Consider the following 26,907-nt stretch of genomic DNA (forward strand, 5'->3'; position numbering starts at 1 on the left):
AAGGAGAAATTTTTTTTGTACCGACTCTATACGGTCAATGTGGACTTGGTATTGTGGGCTCCAAACCGAAGAACAATATTCCAATATAGGACGGACAAGGGAGGTAAATAATAATTTGGTTATATAAGGGTCATCAAATTCTTTTGACCAACGCTTTATAAACCCAAGAACACTCATAGCTTTATTGACTGTCGACATTATGTGGCAGTCAAATTTAAGCTTCGGGTCCAGAAGAACGCCTAAATCATTTACTGAATATATACGGTCAAGTGGCAAATTCTGAAGCGAATAACTTATAAAGGTAGGGGTGACCCTATAAAAGGTCATTACGTTGCATTTTAGGCAGTTCAAATTTAAGAGGTTATACTCACACCATACTTGAAATTGATCAATGTCTGATTGTAAGCCAAAACCAGACTCTATATTATTATATGTCAAACAAAGCTTAACATCATCCGCATACATTAGTACACGAGAATGTGTTACAATAGAGGGAAGATCGTTAATAAACAAAGTAAACAGCAAAGGGCCCAAATGACTACCCTGAGGTACTCCAGATGTCACATGGATCGTTTTTGAAACAGCGTTCTTAAATATAACCCTCTGAGTCCTCCCATTCAAATAGCTTGAAATCCAAGTTAATAGATTACATGGAAACCCAAGCAAATCTAATTTGAATAAAAGAAGAGAATGGTTAACAGAGTCAAAGGCTTTACTGAAATCTGTATATACAACGTCAGTCTGCATTTTATTGTTAAATCCATTTATTACAATAGATGACAATTCAAGTAGGTTGGTGGTAGTCGATCTTCGCTTAACGAAACCATGCTGACACGGTGATATTAGCGAGGAACATAAATGTGGGAAATGAGATGTGATGATACGTTCAAAGGCTTTTGGAATTGGCGACAATTTAGAAATACCTCTATAATTCTGGCCTTCGCACCCTTCTTGTGAAGTAAAATAATAAAAGAGTCCTTCCAGATAGTTGGAAAAACAGATGATGAAATAGACAAATGAAAGAATTAAAAAATACGTTTACAAATGGTTGAAGCACAAAACTTAAGCACACACCCAGGGAGTCCATCTGGACCGGTAGAATACGTTGACGTTGTTGTTGCTTAATCCTTTAAGAGAGAACTTTCGGTAATTACAGGGCTAAAAATACAATTTGCCCTATTTAAGGGGTTAGGGTAGATAAAATTTGACCAAGCAGCCGAACTATAATAAGGGCAAATAAATCAGCAATTTCAGAATCCGACGATGCTGTTTTTGAAAATTCGAATTTACATCGATTTAAATACATGGAACAGCAATGACTATTGAGAACATTAAAATCTGAACGAGCCACAACATATTTCGCAAAATCAGATGGCTTACCCGATTTTTTATACTTTTTATAAGTGTTGGATTTAAGATTTTTAAGTCTTTTTAATTTAATTTATTTTGGTTTTATCCCAGTGCTACAGGCTAAGTGAAGCCTTGAAGCACCAGTCACTACGGGTACAATATTTTTACATTACATTTACATTTTGTCTTACTTACTAACATTATAAAATCTTAAAAACAAAAAAAACATAAGTAAAAACATTTTTATTACAATTAACAAAAAGAAAAATAATTATAGATAAAACAAGAAAGGAAGCTACCTTCGGCCAGCCGAAGCTTTTATACCCTTGTAGATAAAAGAATGCTCACTCGGTGTAGTTCCAGGGATTCCAGATTCAGCGTTTCTATTTATTTAAATTTTGTTTTTAAGTAGTCAAGAATCAAAACGCCTACTTCCTACAAAGTTACAATGAATTTTCTTATATTTGTTTGAATATTCCTATAAGAGCCTTAAGATATAGTGGTCAAATCCGGCTCTCTCCGACATATGTACTACCTGCAATAGAAAGAAGACTTTCGGGAAAGTTTCATTGCGATAGCATTAGAACTGAGAGACTAGTTCGCATAGAAACGGACAGACGGACAGACGGACAGACAGACAGACAGACGGACAGACGGACAGACGGACATGGCTAGATAGACTCGGCTATTGGTGCTGATCAAGAATATATATACTTTATGTGGTCGGAAACGTCTCCTTCACTGCGTTGCAAACATCTGTCTGAAATTATAATACCCTCTACAAGGGTATAATTAAAGTTAAAAGTAGAGTGTGCCTTGAAGGTGGGAAAATAATTCAGTTTTGAATTTTGTATAATTTTTAATGTTTTTTTATATTATTTGGAAGATTGTTCCAGTGGCGAACAGTTTGGATAAAGAAATGCTTTTCTGCCGATCCAAGTTTTAATCGTTTGGAAATAATATTATTTGGTCTAGCAGATACTGACATTTGCAAGAGTTTAGTTAGGTACTGTGGTTCCTTCCTGAAAATCAACTTATGTAAAAATAAAAGAGTTCTAAACTTAATCCAGGACTCAAAACTTAGCTTGAAAATCTTTGAGGAGTAAGCTGTTACATGCGCTGCGCGATCCAAGTTAAAAATATATCGCGCTATTGAGTTAAACGCAACTTTCAGCTTACGCAAACTTGCTGCGTCAGAGGATGCAAAAATTTCAAGTCCATAAAATAGAGTTGGTATAATGCAAGCTTTAGCTACTAACATTCTTATGTTCTGAGGTATAAGATTCTGGGTTACAAAAAGCTGCCTGAGCATAGCATAGGTTTTCCCAGTGGCCTTAGTAATATGGATATCCCATGTCAACGTGGTGTTAAATTCTATGCCAAGATTTGTGGCCCTTTCGACATAATTAACAGCTACGTTGTTAACATTGACTTTTGGAAGCAAAATTGGGCTTATATGTCTTTTGTATATGAATAGCCATTTTGTTTTACTGGGATTTAGATGCAGCCCGATCGCCTTCGCCCAATTACTTATTTTTTGGATTTCATTGTTGCTAATTCTAATACATTCATTAATTTGGCCTAAGGGACGACTTACATAAAGCTGGACATTATCTGCATAAAGTGTACATCACAGTCAGACAAACATTTAGGAAGATCATTTATGTATAAGGAGAAGAGCAATGGGCCTACAATTGACCTTTGTGGGACCCCCTGTGCTAGGGGCAAGAGATCAGACCTCAGATTTCCCGAGACGACTGCCTGCAATCTGTTTGTAAGGTAGGTTTGGAGAAGCTTTCTTGCACTTGGAGAAAAACTATACAGCGTTCGCAGTTTGGTACAAAGAATCACATGGTCAATAGAGTCAAAAGCTTTGCTAAAGTCAAGAAGGGTTAATAGTGTCACTTTACTTTCGTCAATCTGCTGGCGTATGTCTTTAGAAATCTTCAAGATGGCAGTAGTACAGCTTCTATTCTTTATGAATCCAGATTGCTTGTTGCTGAGGAAAGAGTTATTTTCCAGGTATGACTGAATTTGCTGGGCATCCAGGCGTTCAAATGATTTGGACAGAAATGGGAGTATTGAGATGGGACGAAATTCATTTTTAGGTTTAGGAATCGGGAGTATCTTAGCCCTTGTGATAAATTAACTTTGGTACCAATATTTTTATGAATTTGGGGCTGATGTTGTCCAGACCTTCTGCATTGGATTTAACACTTAGTAAACATTCAAGAACATCACTTGGACGAACACACATAAAGCTAAAGATATTATCACAGATGGTTGTCGAATTCAGGTACATATTTTGACGAGGACTGGAAAAATTGACGCGAGCAAACTTTTCATTGAGAGCATCCACATCTAGGTCTGACTTAGCAGCCTGAGTTTGTTTGCCTATCCCCATACCTCTAAGCTCCTTCCAAACTTGACCAGACGTATATGCATTTCCAAATTTATGGTTATAAAAACTTCGTTTGGAGACTACTATCTTTCTCGTGACATCAGTTCTGATCTGTTTAAAAATATTGTACAAATGGTCAGTTCGATATCGTTTCCAGCGCTTATAGGCTGCGTCCCGCAATCGAATTAGACCCTTTATTTCTAAGGTAAACCAAGGCTGGTCTGCTGGCTTTAGAATTTTAGTTCTAGCTGGGACACACTTCTCAAATAGTTGTCTAATAGTTGGTCTTCAGCAGATGTCAAGTTGTAAATGAGAGTCCAGTCATAATGATCAAATTCAGCCTGCAAGTTGTCGTAATTAAGTGACTTATAATCCCTATAGCTAATTACAGATGGCATGTTGTCAGAGAAAAAATCATACGTCATAAATATCAGGTCATGTTTGAAAAAAGGAGGAACACATATTTGGTCATATAAAAGAACTTTTGACAAATCACTAACAAAGAATACATCTAACAATGAGCTACTAGTATTTGTAAAATAAGTAGGTGCGAGACTGTTGACCAATTTTAATCCAATTGAATTAAAGTCATAGTGAACAAGATTTTCTGTTATCATATTGCTGTTGAGATCTCCTGTTATAATAACATTTTGATACCCAACGGATAGGACTACCAGCGTACTCAAAAGGTCTCCGAAATGGGTTTGGCGGTGGGGTCTGTATATGCAGCAGATGAGAGCTTTATTTTTGGAATTTCGATGAAAGCTGACTCTACTGTACTATCATCTTGACTGACATGGAGACATTTAAAGGTAAATTTCTTACTGATATAGATGGCTACGCCGCCGGCATGGCCCACCCGATCAGCCCTAAACAATACGTAACCCTCACACATAAACGGGACATCACTAGAACCATTGTTAAACCAAGGAGGTCTCTTTAGCTTCGGAGGAAGCCTGTCAGGAACGCATTCTTAAAAAAAGTGTTTAAAACGATATAGAAAAGTTCAATTGCACTTTCAATATCCATGCAATTGTGCAAATCAGTCCAATTATATTGAGAAATCATGTAGTTTAGTTTATTATAGTCACATTTACGCAAGCATCTCCTTTTAGTTTGAGGAACTAAAGGAGAAAGGGTATCAGTACAGGGGAGGCCAATTGTCAATTCCAAAGTGGGATGATATCGGTCTTCAGGTATAACAAGTGCGTAAATTCTAGCTACCGTGACTTTATGCGGATCTAAAACAAATACTAGATCTAATTGCCTATTTAATGAATTTCGTATAAAGCTTACATGCTGTAACGATAATTCTAAAAGGCCATCCACAAAATCATGGGCGGATAAAGGTGTAGCGACAAGTGAGTCAGTGGGAAGAGACCAAGAGATATTAGGGAGATTAAAGTCACCCAAAACAATTAAAAGGTCTCTGTTGAAGAGGAAGGATAGAACAGATTTTATAGCAGACAGATGGTGCTCATAAATTATTAAATCACAGCCAGGAGGAATATAAGAGCAGGTTATAAAAATAGATAAGGATTGAATGGAAACTTTGACACTAACAAATTCAATATCGTTAGGGATATGAATGTTAAGTCTCTCCGATGTTAAACTAGAGGTCAGTACACCCCCCACCCCCCTACGCGGGGAGCGATCGGTCCTGTAGGTGTTAAAGTTCATTGACAAAACTTCAGAGTCAGATATCTCTGGTTTCAGCCAAGTTTCCGTAAAAGCCAAAATACCTTCAGTTAATGCAGAGGAGTCAGCATAAAGCTTTGGTAGCTTCATATTTAGTCCTCTAACAAAAATAAACCTGTTAGTTTTTTGGCACAGTGGAAGACCTGTTATAAGGCACAATGGGAGGCCTGTTATTTGTTCTCGGTTTATTGGGAACAAATTCTTTTATTACCAAATCATCATTAAGCCAAAAGCTTTCAGAAAGTAGTACATTAAACACATCAGGCGAAGCAAATATTTTAAAAGAAGATATCCTACGGGCGTACGAAAATCGAAATTGTTCAACTTCAATGTCCTCGGATGGGAATTTTTCACGTATGAATTCCATAACATCTTCAGATTTGGTATCCGGGGTAAATCTAGAAACAAACAATTGCTTCCTATGTGGAACAACTGAAAGTTTCTTACGCCCCCAACCAGCAGCAGTCTGAACCTCACTCGGTTGGGACCCAGAAGCGGTTCCTACTGTATCTACGGTCAGCACCGACTTCTGTGCCTCAGGTTGGCATCCAGAAACAGGGTCACCTCCGGAACTGGCTGTTACCATAGGCACAGGTGGCTCGCTTACCCCTATGCCGACCGGAACTGCTGCAGCTACCGAGTTCAATGTTTTGTTTTGTTTCACGGTCTTATTAACTGCCCCTGAGCTGGCTTTTTTGCGATTAGGCGACTCGGTTAATAATAATATCTTATTATTAAATTGGTCACAAACTGAGTTGAACCCGTCATTGAGCTGTTTGAAAACTCGTGAAAGGTTCAATAGGGCGTCTCGAGTTTGCCTCATAAAGCTGCTAATTTCGACTGCCATTTCCTTGCAGGACTCACATGCCCACATGAGACCGGTATGCATTTTAATGAAGTCTTTAACTCTGCCAGTAAATCCTGCACATTTGGTGTGCATAACCGATTCGCAGAGCCAACAGATAATAAAAGAATCTGTAGTTGACATCGGAAGAGAACAACTTTTCTTTGTACAGATAAGGGCCATTTTAAAGGAAAAAAAGGTTATTCAAAGAAATAGAAAAACAAGAAAGGAAGCTACCTTCGGCCAGCCGAAGCTTATATACCCTTGTAGAAAGAATACTCACTCGGTGCAGTTCCAGGGATTCCAGATTCAGAGTTTCGATTTATTTCAATTTTGTTTTTAAGTAGTCAAGAATTAAAACGCCTACTTCCTACAAAGTTACAATGAATTTTCTTATATTTGTTTGGGAGCCTTAAGATATAGTGGTCCGATCCGGCTGGCTCCGACATATGTACTACCTGCAATAGAAAGAAGACCTTCGGGAAAGTTTCATCGCGATAGCTTTAAAACTGAGAGACTAGTTCGCATAGAAACGGACAGACGGACAGACGGACAGACGGACAGACGGACAGACGGACAGACGGACAGACGGACAGACGGACATGGCTAGATAGACTCGGCTATTGGTGCTGATCAAGAATATATATACTTTATGTGGTCGGAAACGTCTCCTTCACTGCGTTGCAAACATCTGACTGAAATTATAATACCCTCTACAAGGGTATAATAAAATGTGGAAAATATATCTCAAGTAAATTTGGCACTGGGATCAAATTTTAAAACCGTAAAAAACACAAAACACGAAAGTATAAGAGCGCGAGATCCCGAATTAAGTCGAGAGCAAGAGAGCGCGAGAGAAAAAGTGTTCAATCGACTGAGCGTGGCTTGTGGGGCACCAACAACTAAACGAACGAACAGTTACAATGTAAAGCGAGTGAGAGAGAGACTATGAGAAAAGCACCCAAGAGTCTACAAGAGATTTGGCAGGTTCCGAGAGAGCGAAATTATAATAGAGCGGAAAAGAGAGAGAGAGAAAGAGAGAGAATACAAGAGCAAATTTAGAGAGTGCAAAATAACACCCACAAAGCCAAGATATTAAACAAATCTAATGGAAATTGTTAAAATAACTAAAACCACATACCCGTTAAACAGGGAAATCTATTTAAAAACACTAACGCGTTTGTTAGTAAGCTAAACACAAAACACTTGCGAAAAAATCACAAAAATAAATCAAAAACTCAGAGCACAGGTAAACACAACCGTTCACAAGCGACGCTAAATGTTGGATACATTGATTAAATTTAAGTGAACCTCATTTCTACACCACCCTGGAGGTAGAGGATTTTGATCATTTTTTTTAGGTGCTGTCCCCAGGGCACAGTGGTCGGGCTTGTATGGAGCCGCGGCCATAAATACTTCTAGATGTGCTATCGCTATGAATTTTTAACCAAAAATCTAAATAAATATTATAAATACATATATGTTACAAAAATTGGCCAGATCGTACCACTATATCCTATAGCTTCCATAGGAACGATTTTCTGAGTGGTTGCGTTTACATGAGAAGGCAATAAAAAATTCAATTTATGTAATATTAAGAAGCTGGTTTGTTTACCGTACGTTATTTACAAACTTAGAACTGCAATATAAAAATGTGGGAGTAATTACTAAACTCCACCCGCACCAAAAAAATTATAAACAATTAAAAAACAAAACGAACAAAGATACGATTTAATATCATTTTTTGGCCGAAGGACGTCAGTTTCCAGTGCCATTTTGTCTTTAAATTAATTTTAGTATTGTATACTAGCTTTAATATGACAAAATAAAAAAAATATCATTTTTAAATTGGTTGATCAAGTATCGAAATAGTTGACTTTTGGTTATAACTAAGTTTTTTTGTCCATTAATAAATGGATCAGAACTTAAAAGCAATCTGTTAAATAAATGTATATTTGCAGTCGAATTATTAAATATCCCTAATTTTAAACACAGTTTAACTTGGGAATTCGTAACGATTTCAAATTTATCACATCCATCAAAGTTATGTTACACAATTAATATTTCAATAGATCAGAGCTTAACTTTGCCATACAGATCAATATGATTGGATAAGTAATGGGAGCGCAGAAGCTTGACAAAGATGAAAAATGCGTTTTTTAGTCGACTGTAAGTCGGCTGTATACATCGTAAAAACTCGAAATAAATCCGTTGAAAAATCATAATGGGTACAAACTTAAAATTTACATCCTACCGAATAAAACAAGCTGGATATGACCCAAATCCAAGGAAAACTGGATTTATGGTGGATTTTAAAAGTTAGGATTTTTCCACTTTTTTCTATTGACTTTAAAATGAAACGAAAACTGGCCCAAATGGGTGGATATGAGCCGAGATATAAGAAGAAATTCGAAAAAAGTCAGAAATTTAACATTTTAATCTTTAAAAAATCTTTAAAAAAAACTGTGCCATCGAAAAAAAAATTAGTGCTATTTTTGTGATCTGGGGGTCCAACACTAACAAAATTTGTAAACTAGTGTAATTTAATGAAACCACAGAAATCGCGCATAGCTAAACGGGTCTTCATCAGTATACATTTTAGTCAACTTAAGAGCTGCGCGATTTCTAAACTTTAGTTCCGTGGTACTAAATAGTTTGTTTCAATTGTTTTATTACATTTTGTAAAGACAATATAGAGCTGAAATCTTTCTGACCGTTGTTAAACAATTTCTTAAACACGCACAAAGTAGCAAGAGCTTCAGGATTGCAGACTCAAGCCCAAGAATATGTGTGAAAAATCTCAACCTTCTAGCTTTTGTAGTTTCCGAGATCTCAGCCTTCATACGGACGGTCAGACGGACGCACAGACGGACAAGGCTATATCGACTCGGTTAGTGACCCTGATCAAGAATATATATACTTTATAGGGTCGGAAACGCTTCCTTCTCCCTGTTAAATACTTTTGTACGAATACAATATACCCTTTTACTCTATGAGTAACGGGTATAAAAAATATAATCTATTAGTAATTCAATATTTAGTGTTGGAAAACTATTCAAACACGAAAGACGAAGACAAAGGAACAGCACAACAAGTAAAAAGCGGCAAAAAATTTGTTTTTCGGACAGTTCTGCCCTTGAAAAATTTATGAAGGTGTTAGTATTTTTACGATTGTAGGCACATCTGCAAATTTCTGCAGTCAATTTTAACACACATGTTATCACTGAAACCTTAGCTAAACATAAAAAAGACGTTCACAAAATAGACACAAAACATGTATTATTTCAAATTGATGTAACGAGAACAATTTGACAAGTACGATTATTATACACATCTCGATTTATAGATAATACCTTCAACTTCAAAATCCATATCACAGAATATTAATTTTGACACGAAATATGAGAAATACACGGTTTCAAAGTTTAATGTTGCTGCGAAAAAGTAGTGATGCGCTCAATTTTGCTTTGCAACTTAACACGTGCTCACGACTTTAGGTCGAGTTTTAGAAAGTACCGGTATTTTTCCAGAAAAGGCTGGTATGCCACAAAGAAGCTTGGGCATTTTAGAGAAAAGTTGCATACCCTTTGCCCATTTTAGGTTCCGTCGATTTTTTTAATTTTGGCCTATGGGCGCCACCACTGTGCAATGTGTACATGGTTTCCGCTGCTGTACATTACTGCAAACCGCTCCGTGGTTTTCACCCTTGGGACCTTGCTGACTTCCATTGCCCTTGAAATCTTTGAGAGGGCTCCAGCTGCAGTTGTTTTGGTTAAATCCGCTTTGCCTCTGGTTCGTGTTGTTGTTGTTCCTATTTACGTAATTAATGCTCTCATTTAAATTCTTTGTGGTTATTGTTTCGACTATCATTGCCTTTCCTAATGCTTCAGGTAATGAAAGATTTTCGTCTTCTTCACAAATGCGATCAAATATTAGACCAGGAAGACTCATAATGAATTGGTTTGGAAGCTGTGTAAAACACTATATGGTGCAGATCCGATTGATTTCAAAAGCGTTGCCTTCTTCGAATTTCCATCTAATAAATTGAGTTCACAGAAGTGGATGTCCAATTTTTCCTTCCAGATTTCGAGTGACTCGTTCGTTGTTTGGAGAAAACTCCGGAATGGCTGATGTCTGATAAAATGTAGGTATTGAGGTTGGAGGCGACATCTCAGGTTTTTGGTCACCTGCCATTTAAATTTTGTATTTACAAAACTGTGTTTTTGTCTGATGTATATTAATACATCGAATTTTAAATTCTCGTTGCCAATTTGTAGTGTATTACACTGTTGATAAAAAGACACGCGGTTCTTCAATTTTCATCTTCTTCTTTATTACCTAGTTTTCTTTTCTTTCATCCTTCTTAAAGTAAGCCCGACTTTCATTACTCTTGTAATCTTGACTTACAATATTGTATATTGTAAAATCGCATATGTATATGCGACAAATTTGAAAACGATCGCTTGACTTTGACCACGGACTTTCAAAACGTGGTTTCGAGAAAAACGCACGTAAAGATGCACTTACCAGCGGCTAATATACCGGTGGCAAAGCGATTGCTGGAACACTATTAACGCTCTATTGTAACGCTCAAAAAAATTAAATTATGAAATTTTTTTTACACCTTTAAAAATATTTATTATTTTATTATTATTATTATTTTTATTATTCTGGGTACTTATTAAAATTTTTTCATAAAAAAATAAATATAAATATAAAAAAATATAAAATAATAAAAATGTTATGGCCAAATTCCAAGATCGTCTTTTTTCGATAGTGACTTGCGGTGGACATCATATCCCAAGAACGGTTCATCTCAAATCCCCAATTAAAAAAAATGTCGTTAGTATATTGTATTGCCTAGTCCCTGAACGAAGGATTTGTAAAAATTTTGATTTAAACAAAAAAAATGGCGACGGTTTTAACAAAAAATTTACTTTTTCAAGGTATAAAATTTTGGATTTTATGCTCTAAAAAAATAAGTTTTCAAAACAAATGAAAATCCTTCGTTCAAGGACTAGCTATTGTTATCATCATCGATTTAGCGTCGCTTGTGAACGGTTGTGTTTACTTTTGTGCTCTGCGTTATTTTGTATTTTCAGTGATTTTTGCGAGTGTCTTGTGATTGTTTACAAAGAAAGCGTAGCCTAACAATTGTGTTAGTGTTTTAAACTAAAACTCCCAATTAACAGGTGCATTGTTTTAGTTATTTTACCATTTCTATTTGGATTTGTTTAAATCGCTTGTCTTTGTTAGTGTAATTACACGCTCTAAACCTGCTAAAACTTTTGTAATCTTTCTTCCATTCTCCCACTCTCACTCTCTCTGAAATTGCTGTACTTCTGAATTCTCTCTCTCTTGCTTGCTTTTCACTTGTAACTGTTCGTGTGTATAGTTGTTGGTGTACCACAAGCCACGCTCAGTCGATAGACGTTTTTTCTCTCGCGCTCTTTTGTTTCTAATTAAACTCGCGATCTCGCGCTCTTATACTTTTTGTTGTTTTGTGTCTGCGGTTTTGCGAATTCGATCCCAGTGTCAAATTTACTTGGGGTATTTTCCATTATTTTCATATTTTTATTCTTATTATATTTTATTCTCTTGAATTAACATATTTTTCCTATAATATCTTTTGTCTGTACTAAGAAAAATTGTAGGACATCATCTAATGACCCGTTTATTTAATGTTGGCTCTGCGAAGCGATGATGCATTCTAAATGTGCAGGACTCACTGGCAGAGTTAAAGACTTCATTGAACTGCGGGTTGGTCCCATGTGGGTATGTGAGTCCTGCAGGGAATTGGCAATTGAGATGAGCAGCTTTATGAGGCAGACTCAAGACGGCCTATGTAATCTTTCACGAGTTTTTAAACAGCTCAATGATGGATTAAATTCCGTTTGTGAACAATATAACAACAAAAAATTATTAACCGATTCGCCCAAACGTAAAAAAGCTATCTTAACGATAAATGCGAGTGTAGAATCCGCCTTAAATCCAAACTTGGTAGCTGCTGCAGTTTCGGGTGTTGCAGGGGTAACTGAACATCCTGTGCCAATGGATACTGCTAGTTCCGGTGTAGTCCCGGTATCTGAAAGTCAGGCTCTAATAAGATCTCCAGAGCCGGCGGAGTCAACCAGTTCGGTGCCGACCATACCCATAGGTATAGTAGGCGCCGTTTCAGTCTCTCAGCCGAATGAGGTTCAGGCTGCTGCTGGGGGGCGCAAAAATCTCTCAGTTGTATCCAGAGGTACAGTAGGTGCCGCTTCTGGCTCTCAGCTGAGTGAGGTTCAGACTGCTGCTGGGGGGCGTAAGAAACTCTCAGTTGTTCCTCATAGGAAGAATCTATTTGTTTCAAGATTTACTCCTGATACCACATCTGAGTATGATTTGTAATTTATTCGAGAAAAATTCCAATCCGATATTGCGGTGGAACAATTTAGATTCACATACTCCCGTAGGATATCGTCTTTCAACATTTTTGCTTCGCCTAATGTGTTTAATATACTACTTTCTGAAAGCTTCTGGCTTAATGATGATCTGGTAATCAAAGAATTTGTTCCTAATAAACCGAGAACAAATAACAGGCCTTCCACGGCGCCAAAAAACTAAAAAGTTTATTTTTGGCTTACCAAAGTGTTAGAAGACTTAACATGAAGTTACCCAAGCTTTATGCTGACTCCCCGGCATTTACTGACGATATCTTAGCTTTTACAGAAACTTGGCTGAAACCAGAGATAACCGACTCTGAAGTTCTGTCAAATAATTTTAATACCTACAGAACCGATCGGCTTTCCCGTAGGGGGGGCGGCGTTCTAATTGCCGTTACCTCTACCCTAAATTCTGAGAGATTTCACTCTCATGTCCCTAGTGACATTGAATTTGTTTGTGTGAAAGTTTCCCCCAAAATCCTTGTCTATCTTTATTTCATGTTCGTATATTCCACCTGGCTCTGACCTTATAATTTATGAGCAACATTTATCTTCTATTAAATCTATTTTATCCTTTCTTTCCAATAGGGATCTTTGCATTGTTTTGGGTGACTTTAATCTCCCTGATATATTTTGGTCTCCCCCTTCTGACTCACTTGTCGCTTTACCTTTATCCACCCATGATTTTGTGGATGGCCTTTTAGAATTATCGTTACAGCAAGTTAGCTTTATACGAAATTCATTAAATAGACAATTAGATCTTGTGTTTGTTTCAGATCAGTCTGAAGTCACAGTATCTATAATTGACGCTCTTGTGGTAGCAGAAGAACGATACCAACCAACTATGGAATTGACACTTTGCCTCCTTTACCTTGATACAACCTCTCCTTTATTTTCTCCAACTAAAATGAGATGTTTTCGGAAATGTGACTATTATAAACTTAACTTAATAATTTCGCAACAAATTGGACAGATCTTTATAACTGTGTGGACATCGAAAGTGCAACTGAACTTTTCTATAGCGTTCTAAACACTTTTTTTAATGAATGCGTTCCTGATAGGCTTCCTCCAAAACCGAACAGGCCCCCCTGGTTTACAAATGCACTTCAAAGACTTACAAATCTTAAAACAAACACTTATAAAAAGTAAAAAAAATCGGGTAAGCTATCCGATTTTTCGAAATATGTGGTGGCTCGATCTGATTTTAATGTTCTTAACAGCCATTGCTATTCCATTTATTTAAATCGTTGTAAATTTGAATTTACAAATGACTCGAAGCAGTTTTATAACTTTGTCAGCGCCAAGCGTAGGTCCTCAGCTTTGCCTTCATCGGAGGATCATCAATGGAGGATCATCAATGGAGGCATCGACTTACTCTGAAATTGCTGATTTATTTGCCGACTTTTTCCAAACTACTTAAATCTCCCCTTTATGGTCAAAATCAAACTACCCTAATTCCTTAAATAGGGCAAATTTTACTTTTTCATCTATAATTACCAGAAGTTCTCTCTTAAGAGATTTAACAACAACAACGCCAACTTCTTCTCCCGGTCCTGATAGACTTCCTGGGTGTGTGCTTAAGTTTTGTGCCTCAACCATTTCCAAGCCTATTTTTAAACTCTTTCATTTGTCTATTTCATCATCAGTTTTTCCAACTATCTGGAAGGACTCTTTTATTATTTTACTTCACAAGAAGGGTGCGAAGGCAGATGCCCAGAATTATAGAGGTATTTCTAAATTGTCGCCAATTCCAAAAGCCTTTGAACGTATCATCACATCTCATTTCCCACATTTATGTTCCTCGCTAATATCACCGTGTCAGCATGGTTTCGTTAAGCGAAGATCGACTACCACCAACCTACTTGAATTGTCATCTATTGTAATAAATGGATTTAACAATAAAATGCAGACTGACGTAATATATACAGATTTTAGTAAGGCCTTTGACTCTGTTACCCATTCTCTTCTTTTATTCAATCTAGACTTGCTTGGGTTTCCATGTAATCTTTTAACTTGGATTTCAAGTTATTTGAATGGGAGGAGTCAGAGGGTTATATTTAAGAATGCTGTTTCTAAAATGATCCACGTGACATCTGGAGTGACCCAGTGTAATCATCTGGGCCCTTTGCTGTTTACTTTGTTTATTAACGATCTTCCCTCTATCATAACAAATTCTCGTATACTAATGTAATTTGACTTACTATAATATAGAGTCTGGTTTCGGCTTACCGTCAGAAATTGATAATTTGCAAGTATGGTGTACCCTCTTAAATTAAAACTTCCTGAAATGTAACGTATTGACCTTTCATAGGGGTACTCCTACGTTTATAAGTTATTTGCTTCAGAACTTGCCACTTGACCGTATATATTCAAAAAATGATTTAGGCGTTCTTCTGGACCCGAAGCTAAAATTTGACTGACAACAAAGCTATGAGTGTTTTTGGGTTTATAAAGCGTTGGTCAAAAGAATTGGACAATCCTTAAATAACCAAATTACTATTTACCTCCCTTGTCCGTCCTTTATTGGAATATTGTTCTTCGGTTTGGAGTCAACAATACCAAGTGCACATTGACCGTATAGAGTCGGTACAAAAACAATTTCTTCTTTTTGCTCTTCGTAGTTTGAACTGGGATCAAAACGTAGGGCTACCTTCCTACCAGAGTATATTATTATTGCTTAATTGAATCATTTGCTTCACTCCTAATTGCTTCTTTATTATACCCGTTACTTGTAGAGTAAAAGGGTATATTGTATTCGTGCAAAAGCATGTAACAGGGAGAAGGAAGCGTTTCCGACCCCATAAAGTATATATATTCTTGATCAGGATCACTAGCCGAGTCGATCTATCCATGTCCGTCTGTCTGTCCGTCTGACTGTTGACCAACTTTCCGGAGGTCTCAGAGGCAAACGAAATCTTGGTTTGTTTTGATGTTAAAGTTTTTTAAAAAACACACCCTTTTATCTTTCAAACCCGACACTTAGAAAACATAGTCAAATAACATAAAAGCATACAGCTGCGGTCAAAATAGTAGTAGTGTTGTCGCCTTGTGTTTTCAAAAGTTTAATATACTCAATGTATCCTACTCATATATTTAAAGGGGGACATTAAAGTTGTGAATTAAAGTTGTACTATCCGTCAGTCTCCACCAAACCACCTTGGTTCAGTAAACAGCTGACACACCTAAGAAACGTAAAGTCCAGACTCTATAGGAAATATAAAGATACCGGTTCTCAATCTATTTTTCTAGATACTTAAGCGCTCGGTCTAGTTTTACCGTGCTTAACGCTCTGTGTTACAAAAATTATTTGAACCGTTGTAAGATCCAATTCTCTCAGGATCCGAAACAGGTATTCAATTTTGTTAACACTAGGCGTAAATCCACAAATTATCCTTCCTCGCTATCTTTTAAAAACACGACAGCAACAACTGATCAGGCAATAGCCGATCTATTTGCTCAGTTTTTTCAAACGACATATTCTCCTTCATCTCACATTAAACGAAAGCGCCCTATTAATTGATCTCCAAAAAGTCAAGCCCGTCTATTCACCTGGTCCTGATGGGATTCCCGGCTGCGTGCTTAGATATTGCGCAGAAGCCCTTTGCAAACCCCTTCTCAAATTGTTTACCTTGTCTTTAGAAACGTCTCAATTTCCTTCTATGTGGAAAGAATCGTTTGTGATTCCCCTCCACAAGAAAAGTAATAAATTGGAAGCAAACAATTATAGAGGCATATTTAAATTGTCAGCTATCCCGAAGCTTTTAGAAAATATTATTACACCTCATTTGCAGCACCTATGTAGGTCAGTTATATCTCCATGTCAACATGGTTTTATGAAACGTAGATCAACAATTACTAACCTTTTGGAGCTCACTTCATTTGTGATAAACGGATTCAAAAACAATTTTCAAACAGACGTCATCTACACTGACTTTAGTAAGCATTTGACTCCGTAAACCACCTACTTCTGGTTAGAAAACTCGATTTAATTGGGTTTCCAGTTGATCTTTTGAGATGGATCTCAAATTATTTAAAAGGCAGAACGCAAAGGGTACTTTTCAAAAATTCTCTTTCTTGTACACTCCAGGTTACCTCGGGTGTCCCACAAGGGGCCGCTACTTTTTACTTTATTCATAAACGACCTTCCATCAGTTAGAAGTCACTCACGTGTACTTATGTACGCTGATGATGTGAAATTATGCCTGCAGTACAAGGATACTTTTTGCCAGTCTGATTTACAATCCGATTTAAATAGTTTCCAAACATGGTGCTCCGACAATTCGCTGAATTTAAATGGCTCTAAGTGTAAGGTGATGACTTTTTGTCGTGTTACTCCTCAATATGCGATTTACACGCTGAGTGAGAGCACTCTGGACAGATTAGACCTAGTCAATGATCTTGGTGTTCTTTTGGACCCAAGACTAAAGTTCACTGATCACATTTCATCCATGGTAAATAAAGCTAGGGGTGCGCTTAGCTTTATTAAAAGGTGGTCTAAGGAATTTGATGATCCTTATATTACTAAGACCTTATTCAGCTCGCTCGTCCGGCCGATACTTGTGTATGGATCACCCGTCTGGAGTCCACAATACGGAATTCATATTGACCGTATCGAATCCGTACAAAAGAACTTTTTACTTTTTGCCTTAAGGCGCCTAAAGTGTGATGCAAACCGCATTTTACCTTCTTATTCTAGTAGATTACTCCTAACTAACTTACCCTCCCTAACCAACCGTAGAACGATGCTTGGAACTGTCTTCATTTATAACCTTATTCGAGGTGAAATTGATAGCCCCGACTTGGTTGGACGACTTAACTTTTTTGTTCCAAGTAGATTAACTAGAAATTACATTCCCTTAATTTTAAACCACTGTTGATCTAACTATGACATGCATGAACCTTTCAGAGTACTATGTTCTAACTATTATAGACTTTATCCTATTATATCAAATTCTGACTCTCTGCCTCTCCTAAAACGATTAATATTAAATTTCCTAGCACAGAATTAGATCCTACTTTTTTTTCCTCGAACTATATTTTTATTTTCTACATCGCGTCTATCATCTCGCGAATCGTGCCGTACGATACACGGCAGCGCCCCTCGGTCGGTTGGGCGGAAGGTGTAGCCGTGGGACTCCGCGCAAAAAAAAAAAAAAAAAAAAAAAAAAATCACCCTAATTGCTTAAGCGCAACTCGAAAACACGAACATACCACACAAAATGTTCTTTAAAAACACTTTAAAACTGTATCCATATATTTTTTTTTGGTATCTTTTGTTATTTAGTGGTGCAACTCTACCAGATATCATCCTTTCTCTGTGTTTTTTATCAAACATTTGTTATTTAACTAGTTTTTAGCGTATTCACTTCTCATATGCCTTATTGCGAGTCAAAATTTCCTGCTTTATTTCAATGTTAAACCATGTTATTTGCATGGGCTTAGTTGATTTTTGTTTTATTGGTACAAATTTATTCTATACCATAATAGGTATATTCTACAAACTCTTCCCATTTAGTTAGTTATTGTAGTCATTTAGAAGTTTAGTGTCTATGATTTTATAGTCCCTAAAATGTATTATTTCTTCATTAGTGTCAATGAAGAAGTCATGAGGTAAAAATATCATGACGTGTTTGGAATAAGCCGATTTAGAAAGATGGTCATAAACAAGAATTTGTTTGGTATTGCTTACAATAAAGAGATCGGCAGAGACTAGATCAAGTGCCTCCATATTATCGCAGAGATGCGTTTCTATATTGATTTTAAAATCTCTTGCTGTGTAGGGTTGGGATAGTTCAGCTATAACTTCGATCATATGACTGTATTCAGAATTTCGGTTGGGACGATTGGGCATCCGATTGAATATTTTGATGGTGATTTTTTATTATTAAACTGAATAAAAAGGTATTTATTGGAACTGCCCACGAGTTGCTTTAGCAAAATTCGCGCTTTTGGTCAGATTTTCGTGTATATTTCCGCATACGCAGCGCAATTTTGTTTCATAAAGGTTTCACGCTCATTCTAAGAAGATAATATTTATATTTAACCACTTTGCTTTATTTTAGGCTAGAGCTACATTCGGAAAGTGGAAATAACAAGCCAGAAATGATATTTATGGACCAAGTAGAAGATATCTCATCCGATTTTGTTCTACACAAAAACGAAAACTGTATCCAAATACGAATTAATGATGGAAGCCGAGATGGTAGAATTATTTTGACTAACTCAGTGAGAACTAATTCCTTATTCAATATGGACGATGTAACATTTTTCTTTATTTCAGGATGAAATAGGATTAAAAGAATGGGCATCATCTCTTAGATCAGCACACAAAATTTCGCAAGACCTTTTGGGATCGATGGCTAAAAAGGCAGGCAAAATATATGGCAGTGAAAGAGATGGCAACAAATCATTGTTCATACTTGGTGGAAATTGTTCAACGAAAACTTCTAATGGGTCTAATTAATATATAATTATATCGGAGTCTGATAAGCTCCAAAGTTTGTGCTATATAAAATGTAGAGGTATTCGTTATGATAATAAACGTAAAGAGATTTATAAAAGTTTTTTTTATAAGTAAAACTTATTTCGTAACAAATGGATGTGGGTCTGGTCGAAAATGTATCCACTTTATGTAACCCTTATAAATATCCCATTTTTAAAATATATATATGGCCTCTTAAAGTCTACCAATTTTCACTAGAAAAAAGTTAATTTTTAAGCTATCCGCATCTTATGGTAATTCGCAAAAATGTCAATTTAAGTCAAATTTTTCTACTTTAATAAAAAAAATATATTTGAACTGGCGCGGGGCGGGTATTCCAGCAGGGGTGTGTGTGGTCAATCCATATCAGTAATTAGTGAAAACGAGGACCAAACCTGTTTCGCAACCAGGGATAGCAAATAAGAGTTACCTTTTTAAAAAAAATCGACAAATAAGTCTTTTTTTTTAATTTTTATTATAAAAGTTGACAAATAACTCTTATGCTTAAATTTTTAGTATAAAAGTCAACAAATAAGAGTTATTTGTCAACTTTTATAATAAAAATTGAAAATAAAGTTTGAATTGAAATAACTCTTGAACTGTGGGGTACATTGGTTTAAAATTTAAATATATATAATATACGCTTTATTTCTGATGATATGCCATATGTCCCCAAAATATTTTTTAAGATCATATTCTGCTTGCGTTGCATAATTTTCTGCATCGCAGGTTTGGGGATCTTCGGCTTTTATGTTGAAGTGTCTCAGTTTCTTGTCTGTGTGTTCCATCTGGAATTGGCTTCTGAAAATTATTTCTAAAGTTGGTTTGGGTCAATTTGGAGTTGGCGTGGTTGACCCTATAATTTTGATTTTCCAATTTTAAACACAGATGTAATGCAGATGGGAGATCTATTGGCTCTCTCATTCCGAGGAGTCGAGGTAGATCACCTCTTAAACCTCTTATAAATGTGTCAAGAGCAGGGACCGTAAATAATCATTATTTGAGATTTTTATTTTAAAAAGACTACTGTGATATTTTGTTTTAAACGTCAAAAATAACGTTATTTTTAGTCTTGTCCACAAAGTGTATGCATTTCAACAAATCCGGAAAGCAAATTAACTGTTGTTTGTTCATGTCTATAAAGTGCATAAAAACCAGTTAAATTGTTGATTAAATCTTGAAAAAAACCTCAGTAGGCCTTTTAAAATAAAAATCTCAAATAATGATTATTTACGGTCCCTGGTCAAGAGTCTTATCTCGGTACATTTTGGTCATTAATTGTTGTGATTCTTTACTTACGTCCATGGCTGAATGGCTTGGATCATCATGGTTATATGGTATTCTAAAATACTGAGGTTCCTTTAATCGGCACAGTGCAATGTCAAACATTTTGATATTGCACTCCAATTGAGTGGAATGTTATATGATTCCAAAGCCGTATCAGCATTACCTGTTATTTTGTTGCGGATTGAATGTAAAATTCCGAAGTACTTTGCGGTTCTTTCTTGACCTGCGTAACTTTCTAATATTCGTTCAACGCCCTTTTTTCATGAACTAAATTCGGATCTATCTCCAGAAAACTCCCGAATACTTTTCACAAGAAACAAGAAAGGAAGCTAGCTTAGGTCAGCCGAAGCTTATACACCCTTGCAGATCATTCCTATTAACTTACAAAACGCAAAAATGTTAAATTTCGTATTATTTTGTCATTATTTTTTGTATCCTTCCCTATGGCAGCTATATATATAGTCGTCTGATTTTTGTTAAATTTAATTCCAAATTCGGAAATAAGAAATCATATTTTGAAGTGGAAGAGAATACAATAAAAACCAAAAAAGCTAAAATTTATTTACTATTACTTTCCCATTAATTTTCCGATCGTTCCTATGGCAGCTATATGATATAGTCGTCTGATTTTTTTAATATTTTTTATTCGAAATTAGGAAAAATTAACAAAATAATATCCCCAAGAGTAGAAGGTAATATTTAAAAAAAAAAACCCAAGCTAGAATATTTTGGTTTTTTCCGTTCTTTCCCATGGCAGCTATAAGATATAGTTGTCTGTTCCGGTCGGTTCCGACTTATATACTACCTGCAATAGAAATAAGACTTTTGGGAAAGTTTCAAGCCGATAGCTTCAAAACTGAGAGACTAGTTTGCATAGAAACAGACGGACGGACAGACGGACATAGCTAGGTCGACTTGTCTAGTGATGCTGATCAAGAATATATATACTTTATGGGATCGGAAACGTCTCCTTCACCGCGTTGCAAACTTCTGACTGAAATCATAATACCCTCTTCGAGGGTATAAAAATTGTATCTATCCATCTCCCAAGCACTCCCTTTAGCTGAGTGACGGGTATTAGATAGTCGGGACAGTGTAACGACCCTGTTTTAGGAGGCGGTATGGCTCGCCGTGGTCAGGGTTCGCGACAGATATTTCATATTTCCTCTATAGACCGATTTACTTCCCTTTCCCCAATAATGACACAGGGGGATGGAACTATAAAGTAGGCGTGTATTTTGTAGTAATTGACAAAATAGGGTTTTGTCGGGTGATGACGTATGCGTGAGTCGAGACTGCTTGCTGTCGGTTCGGCGTTACGGGAGGGCCGAGTGGTGAACTGCTTGCCGCCGAGGATCCGATGCTACGGAGGTGTGAGTGATGAACTGCTTGCCGTCGTGGATCCGATGCTACGGAAGTGTGAGTGATGAACTGCTTGCCGTCGTGGGTCCGGTGCTACGGAAGTGTGAGTGATGAACTGCTTGCCGTCGTGGATCCGATGCTGCGGAAGTGTGAGTGATGAACTGCTTGCTGTCGTTGACTGCTTGTCAGTGACTTGGCCAAGAGGTCCACTGCTTGTGGCGAGTTTCGGCGCTGCGGATGGGCCGTGAAGTCGCGTCGGCGCTGCGGAAGGGCCGAATAGTGAAGTGTGAGTGATGATCGCGTTGGCGCTGCGAATGGGCCGAGTGATCGCGATGGCGCTGCGGATGGGCCGGTACGTGAACTGCTTCGTCGTGCGTACGTCGGGTACGTAGAGTTCTGGGTCGTTGGGAACGATCTACTTGGGTTTCTAGTGGGTTTCGGGAATGTAGGGCATCGTTACATCGTTCTACATCCGTTTCGTGTCCGGGGAACTCACTGAGGTGGGCCTGAATTATGTAAACCGGGCCGCCTCAGTGATCACGACTGGGTCTGGGCTGATTTCTAGGAAACCACAACGGGACGCCAGTGATCCTAACCAGGTTGCACAGCCGATTTAAAACCGAACTCCTACGGATCCCCCACCACTTACCCGGATCTTCCTCCTTGTAGATGTTTCCTCGATGATTGTCGGAACGCAAGTCCCTGATCTGAGGCCTTGCCTCTGATTATATAGCCAGAGCGAGCTGTAACGATAATCCCGTTTTCGATAATTAGTTATCGGGTCATGATTCTAGCGATGGACTTTGACTATCTATACCTCTGTTGTCAGTGTGACCAGTTGCATTTAGTTGTTGTGACGATGGGTCGTCACAACACCAACCGGACTATAGAGTTCTTTCTTGTTTCGGATTGGCTTTCTGTAAATATTATTAGTTACCACTAAAAAGATATAACATAAAAAAAATAGTTATTTTGAATGCTTCTTTGTTAAGCATTCGAAGGAGAAAGAAAAGGATAAGTCTTCTTTTGCTTATAATTCTGTTAAAAAAATTACAAAATCTTCTTTAAGTGTGGGGTTTGAAAGATACAGAGGTGCACTTTTTTAAATGTTTTGAGTTAAATTACATACCAAGAATCCGTTCGTCTTCAAATTATGTTCAAAGTTTGCCAAAAACAGAATTTTTCCAACTTTAATGTCCCTTTTTCTTAGAATCCTTGCGTGTGAGAATTTTTTCGAGAACACATTTATAAATTATTTTATTTATTTATTTTATAAGTCATCCCAACGCTACAAGCTTCGAGCTTATTATTAATGCGCTAGTCACAAAAACGTTTCAATTAAGGTAAACATATTTAAACTTATTAGCTAATACAGTACTTATATTTAATATTTAATATTTAGGTCGCTTTAAATTTATTAGTTTTGGTTAATTTGAAATAATTTTTAATTTTAATTTTTAATAATAGGTAGCTGATTCCATAGTCGAATAGAATATACAAAAAATTGTCTTTCTGATAGCAGAGACCTGTGCGTGACTGAAGTGATATTGTTTACCCTTCGTGATGTTGTAAATTGTAATTTTTCGTATAAGTAGGATGGTTATTTATGAGTAATAATTTTGTGTAGGAGAAGTAGTACTCTAAGGTTTATCCAATCCATTAAGCTAAGGTCAAAGATTTTATATGTAAAGTTGGAAACATGGTCCGCTCTCCGTAAATCAAAGACAAAACGAGCGACATTGTTCACAGCTACTCTAAGTTTATTCAGGCTGCATGAGTCACAGTTTGCAAAGACTTCTAATCCATAGAAAAGTTGTGGAATTATACAGGAACAGTGCTAAACAACCTTTCCCTTATGTTCAAGGGCCAGAGGCACATAAATCAGCCGATGCGTGAACAGTTCACCGAACTGCTGCACCTACAAGAGACGGCAGAAGCCCTCTCCAAGCAGGAAAAAAGCCGCGCCTTAGAGCTAAAGAACAGCATCTCGCAAACTTCGCCAGAAAGTCGACCAGCAAGTTTTCTCTGTGGCCTACAGGGAGCGAAAGCTCCCACCGGTCAAGGTGGGTCCCCACCGAATAAGAGGAGGATTAATGGGAGACAAGCAAGTAGGCTGGAACCAGAAGCCGAACCACGCAAGAGAAATGAACCGAACCCCGCTGGAAAGGGGAAAATACTGGGCCAGAACAGGACAAGGACGGATGCCATAGTGGTGGCTAGCGCTGGAAACCTGACGTACGCTGAGCTTTTAAAAGCCGTAAAAGGAGATGCATCCCTGAGCCACGTCAGCGGAGATGTGCAAACAATCCGTAAGACGGCTAATGGAGACCTACTGTTGCGGCTGAAGAAAGCCCCTGGCCACAGCGCAGAGGAGGTAAAAACGGCAGTCGGTAAAGCCCTCGGAGCCAAAGCCACGGTGAGGGCCCTGACAGAGCAGACAAGGCTCGAGATTCTGAACCTCGACGAGGTAACAACCAAAGAGGAAATAGCGGAGGCGATAAACAAGGAAACTGGAGGTACACCAGTCGCAGTGGACTCAATCAGGTCCCTCAGAGCCACTAGAGGCGGCTGCCAGATAGCGAACAACGACAGCTAACGTGCTGTTAACCATGGGCAAACTACGAATCGGATGGGTTATTTGCCGAATCAAAGCCATACTTTCGCCTATGAGATGCTACAAATGCCTTGAGTTTGGTCACATATCCCCAAACTGCACAGCAGCCAAAGACCTGAGAGGAGCTTGCTTCAAATGCGGTGAGAAAGACCACGAGGCCAGAGACTGCAGCAGGGACCCGCACTGCATACTCTGTGCCCAAAAGAAGGATCTCCCAACGAACCACCCGTCTGGTAGCTTTAAATGCCCGGCGTACATTGCGGCTGTCAAGAAAATCCAATGCTAAGGTTTATCCAACTGAAGCTAAATCATTGTCGGGTGGCCCAGGATCTTCTCACCCAAACGATCGTAGAGCTCAGGATAGATGTGGCAATCCTCAGCGAACCCCATAGGACTATTAGATCAAACACGTGGGTCGCGGATCCAACAGAGAAGGCTGCTATCTGGTCGTGTGGCCAAAATACCAGACATTTTAGTGGTGTAAAGGCTGCAAAAGGTTACGTCAGGACCAAGCTAAATGACCTGTGGGTCTATAGCTGCTACCTGCCCCCTAGCTGGTCTCTCAAGGACTTCAGCGAGGCAATCGACAACCTGGTTATCGATGCCAGCCTACACTCGCCTGCGATGGTCGCTGGTGATTTCAATGCATGGGCCACCGAATGGGGGTCAGCGTACACAAACGCCAGAGGAAAAATAGTGGTAGAGGCATTCGCCTCACTAGATTTACTTCTTTTGAACGCCGGGTCAAACCCCACATTTAGTAGAGCAGGAGGACAGTCGATAATCGACCTCACATTCCTAAGCACACGCTTGGCAGCGTCGGCAACATGGGAAATTAGCGAAGCCTACACCGAGTGCGACCATAGAGCCATTATTACCACTCTCAACATGCAAAGATCCGCGCCGAGAATCTCAACTCGCAGCCACTACAAAGAAGGGACTCTAAACATCCAAACATTCAGGGCAACGCTAGCAGGAATGCAAGCTCTCGAACACGAAGAGGCGGTGATGACAAAAGTCAAGGAGGCCTGCGACGCCAGCATGCAATGCAGTAGACGCTTCAATGGACACAGACCGGTCTACTGGTGGAATCAGGAGATTGAAGAAGCCCGCCGAGAATGCATAAGTGCTAGAAGAGCCTACCACAGGTCGCGGGGAAACCAAAGCTTCCTGTTTCTCAGGGAGATATACACCCAAAAGAGGAAAGTCCTAAAAAAGGCTATACAGTCTATGGGGCAGAGCATATAAGGTGGTAATGAAGAAGACAAACGGGCTCAAAAACAGTGCACCAACAGACTCTGCAACACTTGGGGGGATAGTCAGGCATTTATTTCCTGCCCAGGAAGAGCGGCAAGAGGATGCCATCCCATCGATCCTCCAACCTCAACCAGTGACACAGGAAGAGGTTGTCAAAATCGCCCAACGATTGTCAAACAATAAGGCGCCCGGTCCTGACGGCATACCAAACAGGGCCCTCAAGATGGCGATCAGCCTCCACCCAGTAACATTCGCTAGGATGTACACAAAATGCCTGTCACAATCCCGATTCCCAACAAGGTGGAAGCAGCAAAACCTGGTGCTCATACCGAAACCGGGGAAGGCTAGAGACGACCCGTCTGCATACAGACCAATCTGTCTCTTGGACACTGCGGGGAAAGTGCTTGAAAGCATCATTAGTCAAAGATTAGGCGAGGCAATAGAGGCCGCCGGTGGACTGTCCGATAGCCAGTATGCCTTTAGGAAAGCTCGCTCAACCCTGGATGCCCTGGAAACGGTAGACAAAACAGCCCGGAGTGCTATAGCGGGTACACGTTGGCTTGGAGGAACCAAAGAGTACTGTCTGGTGGCTACACTGGACATAAAAAACGCATTCAACTCCGCATCGTGGAGCAGGATAATCTCGGCCCTCGAGAGACTAGATATCCCACCATATCTAAGGGCTATTGTTAGCGACTACCTCGATAACAGATGGCTACACTACGACACAGACGACGGCCCACAAATCTACAGGGTCACGGGCGGAGTTCCGCAAGGGTCTGTTCTAGGCCCTCTACTATGGAACACCATGTATGATGGCATCCTACGACTGGACTTCCAACCAGGAGTAAACATCGTAGGTTTCGCCGATGACGTCGCGGTAGTAGTAGTACAAAAAAACAAAGAGGACGTGGAGAGCACAGCAAACGGGGCCATCCGTATGATTGGGGACTGGCTTAGATTGGCTGGCCTTGAACTGGCGGAACACAAAACCGAAGCAGTGCTCATAAGCAGCAGAACAGCAGTGGAAACAGTAGAAATCACAGTTGGTGAGTCGACTATAACCTCAAAAAGAGCCATCAGATACCTGGTTGTCATGCTAGACACACGGCTAACCTACAAAGAGCACCTACAGGAAACACATAAAAAGGCCCGTGGCGTCACTGAGGCATTATCACGCATGATGCT

The 26,907-nt window shown here is 38.6% G+C and overlaps 2 protein-coding genes across 2 annotated transcripts in view; both read left to right on the forward strand.

Moving 5' to 3' along the window:
* Positions 1–19,281, forward strand: part of Gprk1 (G protein-coupled receptor kinase 1) — a 366,678-nt gene extending 347,397 nt beyond the window's left edge. The window contains exons 14-15 of the mRNA XM_070214062.1: positions 18,781–18,943; positions 18,999–19,281. Of these exons, the coding sequence (XP_070070163.1) occupies positions 18,781–18,943; positions 18,999–19,181 (346 nt within the window). The 3' untranslated portion in view covers positions 19,182–19,281. The remainder of the gene's footprint in view (positions 1–18,780; positions 18,944–18,998) is intronic.
* A 5,460-nt stretch (positions 19,282–24,741) lies between these two features.
* LOC138912083 (uncharacterized) lies at positions 24,742–25,710 on the forward strand. The gene has a single exon (XM_070211940.1). It carries the CDS (start codon positions 24,742–24,744, stop codon positions 25,708–25,710), a length of 969 nt encoding a protein of 322 aa, XP_070068041.1.
* Positions 25,711–26,907: the final 1,197 nt, after the last annotated feature.

Source organism: Drosophila takahashii, chromosome 2R, assembly GCF_030179915.1.
Source record: "Drosophila takahashii strain IR98-3 E-12201 chromosome 2R, DtakHiC1v2, whole genome shotgun sequence".
NCBI classification, from domain to species: Eukaryota; Metazoa; Arthropoda; class Insecta; order Diptera; family Drosophilidae; genus Drosophila; species Drosophila takahashii.